The sequence below is a fragment of the Culex pipiens genome, chromosome 1 (assembly GCF_016801865.2).
Source record: "Culex pipiens pallens isolate TS chromosome 1, TS_CPP_V2, whole genome shotgun sequence".
Classification (NCBI taxonomy): domain Eukaryota; kingdom Metazoa; phylum Arthropoda; class Insecta; order Diptera; family Culicidae; genus Culex; species Culex pipiens.
This window is the reverse complement of record NC_068937.1, coordinates 39,037,349-39,056,065: the sequence shown is the minus strand read 5'-3', so window position 1 is coordinate 39,056,065 and position 18,717 is coordinate 39,037,349. Positions and strand designations below refer to the sequence as shown.

At 39.4% G+C, this 18,717-nt stretch overlaps 2 protein-coding genes and 1 long non-coding RNA gene across 3 annotated transcripts; 1 reads left to right on the top strand and 2 right to left on the bottom strand.

The window, feature by feature from the left end:
- Nucleotides 1-634: 634 nt before the first annotated feature.
- LOC120418717 (uncharacterized) lies at nt 635-18,468 on the bottom strand. The gene is made up of 12 exons (XM_039581224.2): nt 18,070-18,468; nt 17,953-18,002; nt 12,172-13,379; nt 11,978-12,112; nt 11,639-11,922; nt 11,273-11,580; nt 10,948-11,128; nt 10,830-10,889; nt 10,625-10,765; nt 10,223-10,563; nt 9,836-10,160; nt 635-1,672 (listed from the first exon to the last, which is right to left on the bottom strand). Exons 1-12 carry the CDS (start codon nt 18,109-18,111, stop codon nt 1,517-1,519), a joined length of 3,231 nt encoding a protein of 1,076 aa, XP_039437158.1. The 5' UTR covers nt 18,112-18,468; the 3' UTR covers nt 635-1,516.
- LOC128093347 (uncharacterized) lies at nt 3,401-4,083 on the bottom strand. Its single transcript, XR_008212432.1, has 4 exons — nt 3,801-4,083; nt 3,660-3,734; nt 3,518-3,602; nt 3,401-3,458 (listed from the first exon to the last, which is right to left on the bottom strand). It is a non-coding gene; the product is annotated as an uncharacterized LOC128093347 (long non-coding RNA).
- LOC128093342 (uncharacterized) lies at nt 5,458-7,735 on the top strand. Its single transcript, XM_052709825.1, has 2 exons — nt 5,458-6,039; nt 6,099-7,735. The coding sequence occupies exon 1, from the start codon at nt 5,458-5,460 to the stop codon at nt 5,827-5,829; it is 372 nt and encodes a 123-aa protein (XP_052565785.1). The 3' UTR covers nt 5,830-6,039; nt 6,099-7,735.
- Nucleotides 18,469-18,717: the final 249 nt, after the last annotated feature.

The window sequence follows — 18,717 nt, the reverse complement described above, 5'->3', positions numbered from 1 at the left end:
CAGGACCCAGGGAGACGACTCCTACACCTGGACTGAGCTAACGACCTAACCTTTTTTAAGTTAGTCCGGGACCAACATTTACTTCCCTTCCGACGGAAGGCGTGATCAGACAAATCTCGTCTCGAAAAATGCCACTGGGACCGTCTGGGATCGAACCCAGGCCGACTGGGTGAGAGGCAATCACGCTTACCCCTAGACCACGGTCCCGGCCGGATTAAAAATACAAAAATTAAAATTGAAGAAAAAAGACCGATTTCGTAGAGAATTGCTCCACTTTAATTTTTGATCGCGTTTTCGGTTTACACCTGAACAATCTTGAAATTATGTATGCGGATTTGTGATTCCTCTCGTTCAATCATTCCCTTGCCTCTCCGCACAAAATAACAAATCTTGTTATTCCTTCATGATTCCTTCTATGTTATTGGTTTGTTATTGCAATAACAAAATAATAACAGTTTAAGTTATTCTTCGAACAAATATTTGCTATTGATTTTTGTTATTTTAACAACTAATCCGATCATCCCAATAACATATTTCGATCTTCTCACAATATCAAAAACTGACCTTCCCAAGTTATTTCCGTCTGCTCGGGATGTCATCATTTCCAAAAAAAACAAAGAAAAACAATCCCGTTGATGCTTCAGAAGAATCGAGTTATATTTTGTTCAACATCTAAAATATTTGGAATAAAACAGATTTTCCGCGATTTCCGATTCGTGTTTTCGCATTCTCTCTTTTCTCCCCGCTCAGCACATTTCGTTTCTTAGTTTCGGTGTGGAAAACTCTACTGCTCAACTAAACACACGCACATTTTCGCACCAATTTCGTTACCGAACCGAGTGAGTTAACGAGAGTTTACAGAGAGCTGACCGTTCACGTAAGACACACTTTTTGACTGATGAGAGTTTTGTTTCATGAAAGGGATTAAGTAAAAAGTGACATTCAGAAATTGAAAGAGAAACATTTGAAGTTTGTTTTTAACTTTTGTTCACAACACAAACGTAGAAATCTCGAAAACGGAACAAACAATTTAACGTGTGTTTTAGACGGGGCTTGATTAAATTTCTACTACACGACTTGTTTCGATCAAGGCTATAACATGACTTTTATAATGTGTTTGTTTACTTTTTTTATGAATGCGAAAGACTTAAATGTTTGTTTTACTTATTTTTTTGTATGCTTTTTTTCTACTATTGTTTCAGTTCTTGCTTGTTTTTTATTCCATTCTGTTTATTTTTTGCAGTATGTTACAGGTATTACGACTCGCTATGTATTTATCAATTCAAAATTTCATTCTCTATCTACAGTATGTTTGTTTAATTTTGCTTATTTAATGTACGTAACTTAACTTTTTATCGTTTTATCCCATTGAATTGATAGTAAGATCCTGGCATTTGTGCCTTCTTCATGTTTTGTTAGTTTCACGTGTCACACGAATGACATCACAGCATTTTCTTTTACGCAGTCATTATAGTGCAGCAGCAGCAGCAGCAGCAGTCCCGTGACCACATCATTGTCACATGAAGGAGGGCGAAGTTTTCCGCGAGCGTGACGACGACTTGGTGCGCGAAGGGCTCTTGAGGCTGCGTCGGGATCGATCCGAGCGGGCACCCTGTTCGCACCACGGTTCCGGCACGCGACCGCACCACTTGATCAGGTCCTGGACTTCGCTCTGGGGGAGGGAAATTTAGAGGATAGAAAGTTTAATTTTAGAATTTCAAGAATTTTATTAAAGATTCAGCTTTTTGAAATTTATAATGAATTTAAGAGTTCATAGTTTTTATATACTTTTATCTTATTAAATCAAAGCTATCGAAAAGCCAGATGCAGAAGGAAATTTCATTGTATAAAAAGCAAACACATTGGAATGTACCAAAAATATCACCAAAAACCAATATTCTATGACATTAGGGTTGATATGTCTTAAATTTCTCCATACATGGGTAGAAATCCAGTAAGCAAATCAAGTAACTTATAATATTGACAAAACTTTAAACATTTAAATGTTTCCAAAACCGTCAGCAATTTTCCGATTTGGGAACCAATGTCAAAAAAATGTTGTCGATTCTGGAAATATTCACAGCGAAAGCGAATACAAATGATTTGGAAAGCATTTCAATGTTTACAAATTCGACAAGATAAAGTTACCAGATTTCCTTGCATGCTTTCTATCCATGAAGAAGTCATTCTAATACCTATTCAGCGGTAAACAAAAAGAGCAATTTTCCCAAATAGCTATTTCTTTTGATTTTTATTTATTTTTTACAGAAACATTCTTTCATAATTTTAAAAAAATCGATCTGCAAAAAAAATTGTTCGAAAAGTGATGCATTTTTACTTTTTTTTATCTTGAGTAAAAACACACAATTGATTTCAAATTTTAAAACAAAATTGGTTTTTTACAAACTTACAAACAACTTACATTTTTATAAAAAAATACTTTATTTGACTAACATAAAGCAATAATTAATTTTTTTCCCTAATCTTAAATAATTTAATCTATTTTTACTAAATTTTACTTATTTGAATTGATTTAAATACATTTCAACTTATTTAAGCAGATTTATCCATACTTTGAATTATTTTAAATAATTTGTATTAACTTTATTAAGAATTTATCAAATTAAAATGGATTTTATACTTATCTTAATTAATTTGGTCTAAACTGTACAACATTTATTTAATCTAATTTCAACCATGAAAATTTATTTATTACCTATTTGAAAAAAATCAAATAATTTTCCATAAAAACCTAAGTGAATCTTGTTTTGACTTATTTAATTTTTTTTATAACGGTTAATTTTTTTTTTAATTTTAATTATTTTTTTATTATTTTATTATTATTTTTTCTGAATATTAAACACATAAAAAATACTCTACGTAATCCCAACAAATTACCAAGATGTTGCCCCATTAGCTCCTGCAGCTTGTTTTGACAAGATCAAAATCGCGTAAACAATGTTAACTAATTTGAATTAATTTTATGTAGATAGTCTTTATCTTGAAATATTTAAAAATGAAAAAAAAACTATTTTTGAGCTAATTTTCAATCATTTTAACAAATTTTCACAATTTTTAAGCTAATTTTTATTATTCAATCTAATTTGAATAATTTTTGTCATTTTTCACAAATTGAAAATAAATGGTAAAATTACCCTAGTAACATTTTTAAACTTACAGATTTTATCATGGTTCTGAAAACCCTCATACGGCCTAAAAAGGCTTTTATGGCCTACTTAAAACCTAAAATGTTAAAAGGGTACAGTACAAATTCATCAAAATTAATTAATTTCATTAATTTCATTTTATCTTTACTGAATTTAACTAATTATATCTAACTTTTAAAGGATAGCAACTAATTTTGCTGATTCCAATTTATTTTAACTGTTTTGACATATTTTTTGTTCGGATGAACCAGAGAGACCAATTTTTGTAGCAGTGTGAAAACAGCTCAAAAACTGTAAATATATTTTTCAAATTAATTACTGTTTACATTTCCTTCAATCTCCATACTCACTTAAATAGTCTTCCTCTTTCCTACAAATCACGACTCCTTCCTCTCCTCATTCCTCCTTATCCTTCACCTTTCCGTTCACCTTTTCCTATATTTTTGTGTATTTTATTAATATTTGTTTGTGTTTCTTTTCAGGTAAACTTACAGGTTATCACCGCGGTACGATTTAGCACCAACTGACGGTACGGTAGTGGCGCAGTTTCCCGGACGTCTTTCGCAGCTGAGTAAGTATTTGAAGTTAATTTCACAATCAATCGCACTAAATTTCAACTTCTTCTTTACTTACAGGTGCGCCTGATGTGAGCAAGTTCAATAAAAACTCAACTTCTACAGCGTCTACACAATTTTTCCCCTACTTATCCGAAAAGCTAAACTAAGCAAAAAGTTCTTACTTTTCCTAATAATTCGCGATGGTGACTTGCCCAGCATGGTTTCTTGTGACTGGGTGTCACACACGCACTTTGTTTTTGTTTTCTCTCTTCTTCGCGCGCACGTTGACAGTTGAGGTGGAGTCGGGCGGTTACACCGCCAGCGCTGCACCGTTCGGCAGTGTGGCCATCTCAGCGGTCGTAACATTTTTAATAATCTCAACCAATTTGAACTATTTAATGCTACCGTAAAACGGGGTGACTTTGATAGCCGGGGTGACTTTGATAGGTTTGAGATTTTTCCGCAAAATGAAGAGTACAATTAAAATACGTAAGGAATGGTTTAGAAACATACTGACCGTGGTAGAGAAGTGTTCAAAGTACCTCAAGAAGAACTTTTCATAAAATTTTGACAAGTTTTAATAGTTAGTTAACTATATTTAAAAAAAATGTTAATTAAGTCATTATTTTATACTTCTCAAAGTGTCATGATTTGCTCAATGATCATGATTTTTAATCGGAAAACGGAATGTATTTTCGGATTCTTTGGACAATTTTCCACTAGGAGAAGGCTAACAAAGTTTGTAAATAATAGATAGTATGTGTTTTTGAAACAAAATTTAAAAAAAAATCTCTAAATTTATAGGCAATTTCAGTTGAACAAATTTCATGTGAAATGTAAAAACTTGTGATTCTTGCTTTGAATTCAGTATAAAATGCAATATAAATCGTTAATTTTATAAACAAAACTAGTTTTAACAAATTTCAGGCAAAATTTCAACTTTTTAACAATTTTACATAAAATTTATATATATTTTTTTAAAAAGCTTATACACTTAGTTAACTAAATATAACATTGATTTTTTTTTTCTTAAAAACTATATCATCTACTTTAGTGATGGTACATTTAGCGTACAAATAAAGTTTGAACATCTTAAACATGATTTTAACAAGAAAAACTTTGACTGTCAAAGTCACCCCGGAATTTAAACTAAGATTTTTTTACGTAACTATTTTTCTAAATATTATTGAAAATCTTTTTTTTCCGTAATAGTGCATGGACTTTCTGTGGTCTACCCTAGGGGGGTGACACTTCGGTGCTGCCGTGTCTGGAACCTTGAGCTCGGAGCCAGCACCGCGCTGGAACCTCGCCTGAAACTTTGGTAGTTTTAGCTTGAATCTGTTCAACCCATTTTTACGTGCACTGTGCTGTTCAACTGTCATTTAAAATAAACAAAACAAATGGGGTTTCTCATGCCGGAATTCTCAATTAATTTTTCAACAATTTCACGTGGCCGTTTGTGAAGAAAATTTCTTCCCAAACAAAATTTTTGGTAGGCACGGAACTCGGAACAACTTGGGCCTTCATCGTCTAACTTAGTTGGTGCGCCCGCTGCCGCAGGATTCCCGATCCGGGCACTTTAGGAATAGGACCCGGAGATATTTTTTTTCGAATCAGCTGCCACCGGCAGCAACCAAGCTTCCGTTTCGGCCTGAGGGTGGACAGCTCGGCCGAAACCAACGAGGAAGGATGACGACAACATTGACATCGTTTCGGAAATAAGCAACTCGGACATGATTTCGTTGGAGGATTACAACAAAAAGGCATCACTCAGCCGGTTTCCAGTGCTTGGAGAAGTTGGTGCTGGTGGAGGAGGACCTGCTGATATCACCAAGGTTCTTAAGCTGGAGAAGACGATCGAGCAGTGCGTGCTGTGGGAAGTCTTCGGTAAGCCTTCTCGACGTGGTTCTGACCAGCATCAGCAGCATCCGTACGAAACCGGGAAGCTAACCCACGTGACGGTAAACATGCGGATCTGGAGACGTGCCTTAGACATCGGCACCAGCCCCGCGCATTTTCGGCCACGCCACCCCTACGAATGGACCTGCACCGCCGGCAATGATCTGCTACGAACGATCTGCTGCAAGCCAAAACCGTCCGCATAATCGAAGAACCGTTTAAAGTGGTCTCTCGCAAGGCCAAAGATTATCGCGTCTTTGATGGTTAGGTGTTTGTCGGGCGAAACGGACAGGTGCTCACGGCATGCAGCCGAGAGAAACGGACCACCTCCAGCTGCCGGGACTCAACTAAATCTTCAAACTCCTTTGCCCTGCCATCACCGCGTTCGAGTTTCAAAACGTGCTTGTCCTGCAAAGGTTTGCAAACGTTTGCCCTTTGTTGAAGGCCAAGATTTCTCATTCCTCTTTTCTTCCAGCTTAAACGACCATGTTCGGCGAGCGGAACGCGATCCCACGAGCTCGTGGACATGGACAGAGTCAGGGGATTTTCGCTTGATTGCACCTACTAGGCCCGGGACTTGGACTGAATCTGAATGTGCTGGAGCCGCATCCGGTTTAGGATGACTAACTGAAGCTGGTGATTGTCGAGCAGAGGGGCGAGTACATGCTGTAGTTGACCGTTGCAAGATGTCGATGAAGGATATAAACAAAACAGGTTGGGGTTTTTGGGGATTGTTTTATTGAAATTTACACTTATAGCACTTTGACCAACATGTTGTCGTCCCCGTCCACGTTCTGCACCTCGTCGTTGTCTAACAGGCCCACTTCCGGTTTCGTCGAGGCCGTCCTCATGACCGGTCCCATCACCAGGGGCAAACACTGCTCGAACTATTTGCTCAGATCTTGCAGATTCGTGCCCAGGCTGTAATCAGAATACGACGTCTGCAGATCATCCTCCGGCAGATCTCCCTCGGTGTGGGTCTCCAGCAGCATGTCCATCACATTCGACGCATCGGACATAAACTTTTTCGACACCCACGGCCAGTCAACCAACTAGACGCACTCGTAGCAGTCGCAGATCTTCGTTGTTGTCGTTTTGGATGATCAACCGGTCGTAATATCCGACAAAATCCTTCTCCGCAGTTTCCGCAACCGATCCCGTTCATGTAACGCGCCAGGTTTTCTTCGGACAACCCTCGCAATAGTAGACCAGAGCTGCACGTCATCGAGAGCAGCTGTCGGCGTGCCGTTGCTTTCAGTTCGGAATGTTCAACATGTTTGCAATGTTTCCGAAAATGTGCTGCTGAATGGCGTTTCCAAAGCGATCCAACGCCGACTCGGCTATCATGTTGTTGTCGCTCGTGTTATCATCGGCGGTCTCATTTGACACGGAAGTCATCGTTCTCCAGGTCGGTCATCATTTGTAGCACCAGTGGAACTGACGACAAGTACTTTTTCACCCTCTTGCGCAACATACCCGGGGCATTTTCCGACAGTGAAACTATCACCTCGTAGATAATTTCAGCCGGAATAATAATCACCCGTGGCAACAAATCACCAAACTGACGATCGTCATCTTCCTTGTCTCGCAACAGAATGAACGCTCCGACGGCACAAACCGCCTGGAAGCGCACCTCTGGATCGAACGGTAGGTCCAGATATTTGACCAACATGTGCTGGTTGCTGAAGATCCCCGGCACCGACGAGAAGATTCGCAGCGCCGATTCCTGAAGCTGTACGGTCGGGGCACTCGCTTTCTAGAATAGAAACTGCAGAAATTTTGGCCACTGGTTGCTGCCGTTTTTGTTGATCAGGTTGAGTGCCACCTCAGCAACGACCTAACAAATCTTACGCAGCAGGTCCGTTAAGTTGTTTGTACCGGCGGAGTTCCTTGGCCACGACCTTTTTTAATTAAATTTTGCTGTTTGGCTAATTTTTCCTTGATTCAACAAAAAAAAACAACTTTTCTGTCGCGGGTTGGGTGACGTTCAAAACGTCAAAATATGTACACACTCAAAACCGATTACCAAGATTTTTAATAAAATTGGTTCGGGGCTCAAAGTTCTGGCACGGAGCCAGAACCGCGCCCAAAACCTTGAGTGGCACACTCTTGGGTCTACCCCAGTACATGTTTTAAAAATAATAATCTTGAGAAAAACCTTACCTGTTGGAAAATATTCTAAAAACAAATTGAAATCCTATCAAAGTCACCCCGGTTTACGGTATATTCAATTTTTTCAAACATGTTGCTGCTAATTTTCAATTTTTTACTAATTTGAAGTTATTTTATGTAGCTTTGACTAATTTTAAGATTTTTTTTAGATTTTTTCACTAATTTAATCAAAGTTTTAACAACTTAATTTATTGTTTACTAAATTCTACGATACGTATTTACGTATTTTAACTCATTCAAATCAGCGATGACTAATTCAAAATAATTTTGATTTATATTTAATAGTTTCATTTATTTTTTGCTTATTTTAATTAATTTTCAAACTAAAAATTAAAATAGAGAGTTGAGTTGGAGAATTTGAACGGTGTGCGTCGCGGTCCTCGCGCAGGATTTTCGTTGCCGTTTCCGTCTTTGTTGTCCCCCCGATTGTGCGTGTATTTCGATCCGGGCGGTTTCGCGTTTTCGCATTTTAGTTGGTTTTATCTTTCCACAGCCGGCTGTCTAAGATTAAATCATTTATGCTAAACTCAACACCAAATAACCGGGAATAGTCTCATCCGCATACTCCGACTGTTTGCTTTGAGAATGCATAATACATCACACCATTAAACAAAATTTATTGATTATTGGGTCGCATCATCATCCTCTATGTTGAATCCTGGCCATTACCCTTACCCACTAACAAAATCCCAAGTAGAAGTAGTTTTCCGGCACACGCGGGGGTGTGGATATCGTATAGAACCCACCCTTGGTAGCAGCCTGTGCTAACTAACATTCCCGTCCCATTCCCTCGAGATCTACAAACTGACATGGCGGGCGCCGTTGGTGGCCAACGACTGTTTCCTATTCGCACCGGCTCTAGTTTTGATGATCGTGATGTTTTATCTTTTCAGCGCATTCATGCATGCTGTTGATAAGGGAAACATCATTTGATCGTTGAAGCGTGTGACCGGTTGTGCTGATGGGATATTATGGTCCTGTTCAGCAACGGAGAAGGACAACCATGGGTGGTCTCTCATGCTCATGCTCATGCTCAAACTAAAAATTAAAATAGATTAATACAACTAATTTTATCTAATTTGGCTTATTTTTCCTAATTTTTCAATGATTTTCATTCATATCAACTAATTACAATAATTTGATCCTTTCTTAATAAGTTTCTTCTAATTTTTATCTTTTTCTGATATTTTTTTTGTAATTTAAACAAATTTTAAATAATTTCAATAGCTAAAATCAAATGACAAATATAGTTTGTTTTTTTTACAATGTAAATTAATGAAATTTAAAATTATTTTGCCTTATTCAAACCAATTTGAATTTTACTAATTTCAAGAAATCAAAACCGATTAGAAGTTATTTAAACTAATTTTAATGATTAAGTTTTATAATGTTCCGGTATAGTGTATTTAAAATAAAAATACTAAATTGTTGTTTTTAATTTGTCACTCAAATTTTATTTGATCACCCTAACCTGAAACCCAAAAATAAAAAGAAGAAATGATTTTTTGTGTTGAATAGAGGAATAAAAAACATTTTATTCTAAATTCGAACTGTCGTGCTACCTGGCTTATCATACCTAAAAACGAAGTTGACTTTATAGCTGTCGGCCACCATTGCTAGTACCAACCACTAGTGTCTTCCTTTTAACTACAAGTACTTCGCTGCCATGGGTTCCTAAGTGTTTGAGTACCGGCACGGAGCGACGGCGCCGGATACCCATATTTACACTTAGAATTTTAGAGCGCCCGCCTCGGGACTCGAGCCAGCAACCTCAGGTGTTAAAAACTCGTTTTTCTCGGAACGTCAAAAAGCGACGTGCGACAAAATAGCACGACAGGTCAAATTGTTATCTATCATCAAAAAATTGACGAAGACAAAAAAAGAAAAATCTTTTGATACAATTTTGTTAACGTATGGACAGAGTTTTACAAACGATAGTATTGGTTTTCGGTGAATTGAGTTTCTGAAAATCGTGACACAACCATAATGACATGAAATTATTTAAGTTTTGAACCTCGTAACACTTTTACTAGCCCATACCTGCAAATACCCCGGCAGCTCGCCAAATATCTCCAACCGGGTCAGTTCCGTGTGCTGCGACAGATACGACAGACAGCTCGCCTTCAGCGTGGCCGCATTGAACCGATCCGCGATACCCAACAGATAGATGACCGAGTCCCCATCGATCGACGCCATCAGCGTGTTCTCGCAGATGTCCTTCAGGTTGTCCACCGAGTACCGATCCGCCAGCAGCATCAGCTCGCACAGCTGGTCCACCCCCACGGACTTGTCCACCGGCGCTCCGTACAGGTATAGCAGGAGCCTTCGGAATATCACCGGTGAGGTGTCGTGGATGACAATTTTCCTGGAAAGATGGATTTGTTGGGAGATTCCGATCGGACTGTCAAAACAACTCAAGGTAGTTACCTATTGATATCCTCCTGCATGCCGGACAGCAGTGCCTTCTTGAACCACTCGCACCGCGCCGCCACGATCACCCGGTGCGCCTTGAACGTGTGCGACGACTGGTTCTTGGCCTGGGGCGTTCCAGCCCCGCCGGTTCCAGTTCCGCCAAACAGCAGCGCCGCATCGTCCGGACTAAAGTCGAACGCCGACACGACGTTCTCGTTCTGGCAATCGGTCGGCGACACCACCACCTCGAACTCCATGTCCGCCAGGTGGCCCGAGTGCAGCAGCTTGAGGGCGTTCTTCGACAGGCTGCTGTGGTGGGCCGTCGGCGGCTCGCACAGACTCTGCACCAGGTTGAGCTGTGAGTAGAAGATGCTTGCTTAGAGAAGTCTGAAGTCCTAACCTATTACAACTACAAACCTTCGTATTGTTATAGTCCAGGAAGCGGTTCGGACAGGGTCGTGGATCTCCGTACCCGCTGCTGTCTACGCTGCGGTTCTCCAGCAGGCCCAGCTCCAGCATAGCACGAGTGAACTGCTCCTTCTGGATCAGGTTGGACACCTGGGGAATGAAGTCACGGTTAGTCAACTATCTCACCTGGATCTGCTTCAACGAGACTACTTACATACAACATTGCATCGTTTAAGGCAGCTTTATGCTCCAACAGCTTCGAGATTATTCCATTCTTGAAGAAACGAGATGGTCAGTTACAAACTTTTCACGATTTCACAAGAGATACTCACCACCTGACTAGTCAAAAACTTGAAGCAGAACTTGAATTCCTTCCAGCCAATCTTCTCATCAATCGTATCACACAGTTCCTCAAGTCGAGCGATAAACAGTGGGACCTCCAGTGTCAACTGCTCCAGATTCCTCCGAACAGTTTGGTGTTGATGCATATGGTTCATCTCGTTAAAGGTTGCCCTAAAAAGTTGCCAGTAAGATACCAATCTCAGTGCAAGACAGTGACCAAGAGAGCAACTCTCTTTCCTCTCGTTTGCTCTAGAGAGGGATCGCGAAAAAAGAGAGTTGCTCTCTCGCTCACTGTCAAACAATACCAAGCCATACCTCTTGTGGAGTATCACTTCGAGCGCGCTCGACACCCTCCCGTAGATGTCGCGCATCTTCTTCACCTCGTACATGTACAGGAAGAACTTGAGGTCGCTTTCGGAGTTTTGCTGGTTGAACCGGTTCGAGTCACCACCACCCGCGGACGAACCCCCCGTTGCCGACGGGCTCGACGGGCTGGCATTCCCGTACCCGGAGGAACTTCTCGTCCGACCTCGAGCCGCCATCCTACTCTCGCGGGAACCGATTCCCGCGGTGGCACCACCACCGGAACCTCGACCCTCTTGACCGTGCGTTGATTTGAGGTCCTGCACAAACATTGAGGTTAGGTTCGGTGAATCCCTCAAATCTACACCCGCGACTCACCTTGCAAACCTTCTCCAGCGAGTTTTTGATCTCGGAGATGGAGGCCGTCAGCACTTCCAGCGCGTACGTAATCTCCGGCACCAGGTACGACACCAGGTCGTTCCGCTCGTCCGTGGTCAGGCTGCACAGCACGACGTTGACGTTCTGCAGCAGCTGGTGCATCTGGGACAGGAAGACGGGCATCCGCGAGCGGACGTACTTGATGATCTCGTGGCGCTGGTGGCGCGTGAACGTGGTCGCGTCCTTGGTGAAGATGTTGCAGAACTGGAGCAGCTTGACCATCGCTGGAAGCATGGAAGCAAGTCAATTTTGAGCGTCGTGAACATAACCTCAACTCACCTATCAGCGATTCCTTGAATCCCTCCTTGAAGATCTGGCACAGCACGCACGGACTGTGCGAGATGGTGTTCGGGTTGACCATCTGGATCATGTTGTTCAGACTGTCGTGCAAATCCGTAATGATATCGATGACAACTGGAATTTGAACCGAAATTAAATCAAGCTTCAAGCTTTAAACAAGATCAAACCCTTACACTTCTTGAGCTGAATGTTGCGCAGGAAGTTCTTGCACGGTGGCGTCATCCGGCTCAGCGGCGTCGTACTCTCGCACATCGCGATCAAGCTCGTGCACGTTTCCTCGTCGAGGCTTTCGGGAAGACATTCGCAGTACAGCCAGTGCAGGATCGTGGACAGCATCTTCGACGGGATGTTGTTCAGCACCGAAAGGGGGGTTAGGGGTGAGGACGGTGGGGTGTCCAGCGAACAGGGGAAGGGCGACGGGCTGCGGGCGCGGAACGGGGAAGAGGGTGGCTTGAACTTGGTTCGTTGGAACGGGCTTTCGAAGGTTGCGGGGGTGATCATGCTCGGGGCGGGGAAGAAGAAGATGTTGCGGTCGGAGTTGAGGTTCGAGTCCGAGGAGGATACGTGATGCTTGCGGGGTACGTCCAGAAAGATCGAGTCGGAGTTGGCCGCGAGGCAGTTGAACGAGTTGGAGACCAGCTTGGGAGAGAGGTTGTACACGTCCAGCGTCGGCGGTAGCAGGAAGTTCGGGGTCGTCGTCGTGGTTGGGCTTGCCCGTTGGCTGATATGTTGACAACCGCTGACCAGCGCCACCACCGGCTTCGGAGACTTGGCACACGGCACCGAGCTGACCTTCATCAGTGGCGGATGGTTGTTCCGCTCCGCAGTGGCAGCTGCGGCGGCCTCGAATCGATTCGCTAGGTGTTGATATGTGGTTGTGGCCGCCATACTGCTACAATCGAACCCATTCAACCGCAATATCGGCGAGTGGACGTTGTAAATCACGTTATCACAACTCTTCAGAGTCACATCACAAAAGTTCCCATCATCCAGCACCGAGAGCAGCGTAAACGGGATCTCCTGCCCCACCGATTGGTCCTCCTTGACCCGCTTACAAGCCAACCGGCACCACCCATCACACTTCAACGTCATCCGGTCGGCCGGATTGTACGAGTTCGTGCGGAACTCAATGCTATGCCCGGTGTACGCCCCGAAGATCAACCCCGGCCCAGCCGAGCTTAGCTCGACCACCTCGAACGTCTCGCAGCTGAACAGCACCATGGCGGAGTCGTTGAACGGGCAAAAGCTGGACGACTCGAAGCCGGTGGCCATCCGATGGCCGTCGTAGTCAGCGCTTCCCGGGTGAGCATTGCTGTTGGTGGTGTGGACCAGGTCGTTGTACCAGATGATGTCACCCATCTCGTCCAGGCGGAACTTTACGCTGGGGAATGGAGAGATAAGAATAAATACAGTCAGGCCCCGGTTTTGCACGCCGCGGTTATGATTCGTTCCGCTGTATCGGTTAAGCGCGACCCAGTGCTTAAATGAAGCGCAGAGCTTATGAGATTTTGGTAATATGTGAGACGTTCGTACAGCTTGTTACTGCACTATGGGTATCAAATGATCGGGACAAACATTTTAAAAATATGTTTTTTTTTATGAAAATACTCAAAATTTTCACAAATCGCCGTATTTACGAAAAAGTTAAAAAAAATGTATTCTACAATATGAGTATCAAATGATAGGGATTTTATAATACATTTCGAAAGTTATATCACATTTTTTAAATACTCAAAATTTTCACAAAACTACGTATTGACAAAAAGTACTCATAATTTCCCATAATTTTTGCAACATGGGTATCTATCGGTAGGGAGTTTTTCAAAAATTTCGAAAGTTATAACAATTTTTTTTTTAATTTCTCAGAAGCTACGTAATTTTAAAAGTACTCAAAATTTCAGTTGCAATACGGGTATCAAATGGTCTGGATTTGTCATTCATTTCGAAAGATAAAACAACAATTTTAGAAAATACTCAAATTTTTCACAAAACTACGTATTTTTGAAAAATACTTAAAATTTCAGTTTCAACAATACAGTCCAGACTCGATTATCCGAAGGCCTCGGAAAAAAATCACTTCGGAAAATCGAATCAGGAAAAAAAATTGTTTCGTTTTCTAATTTTTGATTGTTGAGCATAGGTATGACCCCTAAACTACGCTAAAATTAATTAGAATTTTTAAATCCAAGATGGCGATCAAAATGGCGGTGGTGCAATATTGAAAAAATGCATTTTATTTTTTTAAAGGCAATCAACAACTCAAATTTGACTAAAACTAAAATTTTATGTCAGAAACAAGAAAATGAAAAAAAAAAAACGAAAACAATTTGTTTTGTTCGTGGTTCGATTATCCGAAGTCCCATACCAACCTTCGGATAATCAAAACTTCGGATAATCGAGGCTTCGGATAATCGAGTCTGGACTGTATCGGTATCAAATGATCAGGATTTTTTATACATTACGAAAATATAGAAACATTTTTTGAAAATATAAAAAAAATCATAAACCTACGTATTTTCGAAAAAAATACTAAAAATTTTAGTTTTGAGCCGAACGGAAAGAAATTTTGAGTATTTTTTAAAAAATGTGTAGTTTTGTGGAAAATTTGAGTTTTTTCAAAAAAAATGTGTTATTAATTTCGAAATGTATGAAAAAATCCCGATCATTTGATATCCATTTTTCAAATATTGATATCGTGAGTTTTTTTTCTAAAATTTGTTTTATTATTTAGTGTGTATAAAAAAATCCCGATCATTTGAGACCCATATTGAAGAAAACTGAAATTGTAAGTATTTTTTCGATAATACGTAGTTTTGTGAAAAACTTTAGCATTCATTTTTATGATTATTTTCGAAACGTTTGAAAACATCCCGATCAGTTGAAACTAAAATTCTAATAACTGAAATTTGGAGTATATTTTCACAAATGCATAGTTTTGTGAAAATGATGATTGTTTTAAAAAATATTTCCGAAATTTATAAAAGAAAAACCTGATCATTTGATACCCATATTGCAAAAGCTTTTTTTTCAAGAAAAAAATGCATTTTCGAAATACAGGAAAAATACGTTTTTTTGTGAAAATTGTGATCATTTCAAATGGATAACTGACATCATCCCGATTCATAAATACTATTTTTTTAAAGATTGGATAATTTTTCATAGGATTACTGCCAATGTCTCCCATATAGCCGAAATCCCACAGGCTCTTTGCTTCAGTTATGCACGCCTCAGTTATGCACCCCATATGCGGTGCAAAAATAAGGCAAGACTGTAGTAGTTTATGCAACAAGTAGCGAAATGAAAATTTTTTAGCACGAGTTATGCAAACACCAAATATGATTTTCCAGGAAAATTTCTGTGAAATCAAAACCGTGTCAAAGAATATAACTTTTCAATACAAGTGCCGAAAAAAAGAACTTTTCAGCACTGAAATGAGTGTTATAATGAACATTAAGGCGCTTTAATGTTTGGTGATGATGAGCAGGCCATTTTGTCTCAATAAAATGACAGGAAAAGAAAGTATTTTCATAAAGGTGTTGTAAAAAGTAATTTATTTCAGTTGTTTTATATACAACTTTAGGGTGAAACATTTTAAAACATTTAAAAGATCGTAAAAGATCATCAACATCGTTGTTATATACAAAAGCAATTTTCATGTTTGTTTGTTGTTGGTTGTTGTGTTTTAATCAACTCTTTATAACTTTAAGTTTTTCTCCTAAAATACGATTTTTTGATTTTTTGTTATGTTTCAAGACTTAGGAGACTGAAATAGTAGTTTTTGCAATTCCGTCGTGAAACTACTTACTTTTTCTGTCATTCTTGAACGGCGAAATAGCCTACTTTTCTGTACCAAAAGTAACAGAATCGAATAGCAACACTTTTCAAAATAAATGCTGAAAAGTTCTACTTTTCAGCACTGAAATGGGTGCTGAAAAGTTGAACTTTTCAGCACTTGTTTCGAAAAGTAACACTTTTCAACATTGTTTTGATTTAAACGATTTATTGACAAATACATGAAAATTTGACTTAAAATTTCACTCAATGGGTGTTTTTCGGAATTGCAAAAAATGTTGTATGGAACTCGTTGCAAAACATGATTTTTTCAGCACTCGTCGTATTTATCCAACTCGGTGAACCTCGTTGGATAAATGTACGACTCGTGCTGAAAAAATCCTCTTTTTGCAACTTGTTGCATAAACTACTATTATGCAACAAGTTGCAAAAAGAGGATTTTTTCAGCACGAGTCGTACATTTATCTAACGAGCTTCACCGAGTTAGATAAATACGACGAGTGATGAAAAATCATGCTTTGCAACGAGTTCCATACAACGTTTTTTGCAATTCCGAAAAACACCCTTTGGACAGAATTATCGGACAAATGTCCTTGCATTGAGTCAATGAATCGTTCAAATAAAAAAAAATGTTGAAAAATGTTTCTTTTCAAAACAAGTGCTGAAAAGTTCAACTTTTCAGCATCCATTTCAGTGCTGAGAAGTAGAACTTTTCAGCATTTGTTTTGAAAAGGGTTACTATTCGATTCTGTTATTTTTGGTACAGAAAAGTAGGCTGTTTCGTCGTTCAAGAATGACAGGAAATGTAAGTAGTTTCACGACGGAATTGCAAAAAGATAATATAATATATATGAATTTTCGAAAAAAATAGTGATTTTAAAAAATATCGAAAATCTAGACTCTTGACTTTTGTTGATAAAAAATCATTTTTCGAACAATCAAATTTGCAATCAAACAGTGTTTCAAAATTTGAGATTTTTTTAAAAGGCCAACTATGTTTTAATTCTTTTAAATAAAATCTAGAACATTTTTTTTGAAAAGGGTGTTGAGTTTGATTTGAAAAAAAAAAAATCAGAATCAGAGCATTATAATCAGAAAATTTCACATCAGTTTAAATTTTTAACATTGAAAATTGAACCAATAGTTTCCTTGGTATCGACTGTTGGGAATAACATGCTAATAAGGTGAAACTTAGTAAAAATCATTTTCATCGATATGTTTTTTTTTTTTTGAGGCTATACCTCAGATTCTTATTGTCCAAATTGATTGTTAAAGTCATAGAGAGGACATTTTAGATTTTATGACATTTTCTAAGCTTATACAAATGTTAATCGGCTTTTCAAAAAAAAAATTAAAACTCAAAAACCTTAAACAAAATCATTTATTTATACCTAAAACTAGCTGTTACAAGAAAACGGTACATTTTGCTTAAAAAAGACATTGAAGTATTTTTTGATTGGGAACTTGATAATGATTTAAAGCCATATTTTTTTTTAAATTCATTTGTCCTAACCAAATTTTACACCATGACGTACTCTTTGGCTTAACAGATGACTTTTACAACATATAAAAATTGAAAATTCAATAATACGTATTTTAGGAATCCAATTTTTTTAAGTGATAAAAAGTTCAAACAAAAATGGAAAAAAGAAATCACTGGAACTAGTTTCTCTTAAAAGATCTAATAATTAACTTGCCAAAAACACTAAATCGATAAGAAAATCTTTTTTCAAGATACAGAATTTCATTTGTTTTTTTTTTTTGTGTTTTGTTTATTGTTACTAGTATTTTGTATTGATCTTTTTTTCAAATTTCCTCAAAATAAAACAGTTCTCGAAGGCTTATCCCTAATCAATTCTATCATCATCACCACTAGACGATCGCCATCATCGTCATCGTCTGGTGAGATGCACTCTGCCCATTCACTTCGTTACGCCCAGCACTGCCACTTCCCGCAGAGCACCAACCGCGTCACAATTACACCGTGCCACTCCCTTTGCACTCCACCAACAGCCACAGATGAGGCGGAGGAGGCAGAAAAAGACGATATTTTATAGCCAGAGCTTCAGAAAAAAAAGTTTTCACTCAATAATTTATGGCTTGCCTACCTTGCAGGCGTTAAAATTTAATTACACCTTCATCAAGCAAACCCAATTTCTTACCCTTCCAGGCCCAACTTGTCCGCAGTTCCATCCAGGTGGGATTCGATAATCTAAAAAAAAAGGAGGAGAATGTAGATTTTTTCATGGATTTTCCAGTAAATTTTGCTGAAATTATACCTCCCATGTTCCCACGAACGAAGTGGAACCATCCGATGTCATTTTGAACAGTTTGCGTAAAATTTTCCAGCAAACAAATCAATTTTTCACAGAAAGTCGCTCATTTTTCCTACAAATTTTTACCACTTTCCGAGATTCCCCCCACGATTTTTCCTCTCAACCGCCCCAACAAAGAATCACTCAAATTGGCACTTTTCCACGTGAAAATTCACAACACAACTTCCACCAATTTATCACACCCACAACATCCCAAACTCAGTTGCACTTCCAGCCAGGATTTCCATCACCAATTCAAAACCCCCATTCGGGACAATTTGAGCAAGAAAATTTTCACTTTCCACCCCCCCCCGTTCACAGCCAGACGTCGTTTGATGCTGCCATATCTTTGAGAAGTGAGGAAAAGCAGAAAAAGCGAGCCACCTGGAAAACGCGAATCCTGCAAGTGTCATTCTGCGCACCAATACACGCTCACACGCGCTGGTGTGTGTGTTTTGTTTGGAGCGAAAAGCTGTCAGAAAAGCAGTGGGAGTGGGAAAGGGGGAAAAGCGAAGGGGCGAGAATTTTCTTTTCGCTTTTCCTCTCTTTGGTGTGTGAGGGTGACTGGATCGTACTAATACAGTTGAGAGGAGGAAAAACACGTGTAGCTTC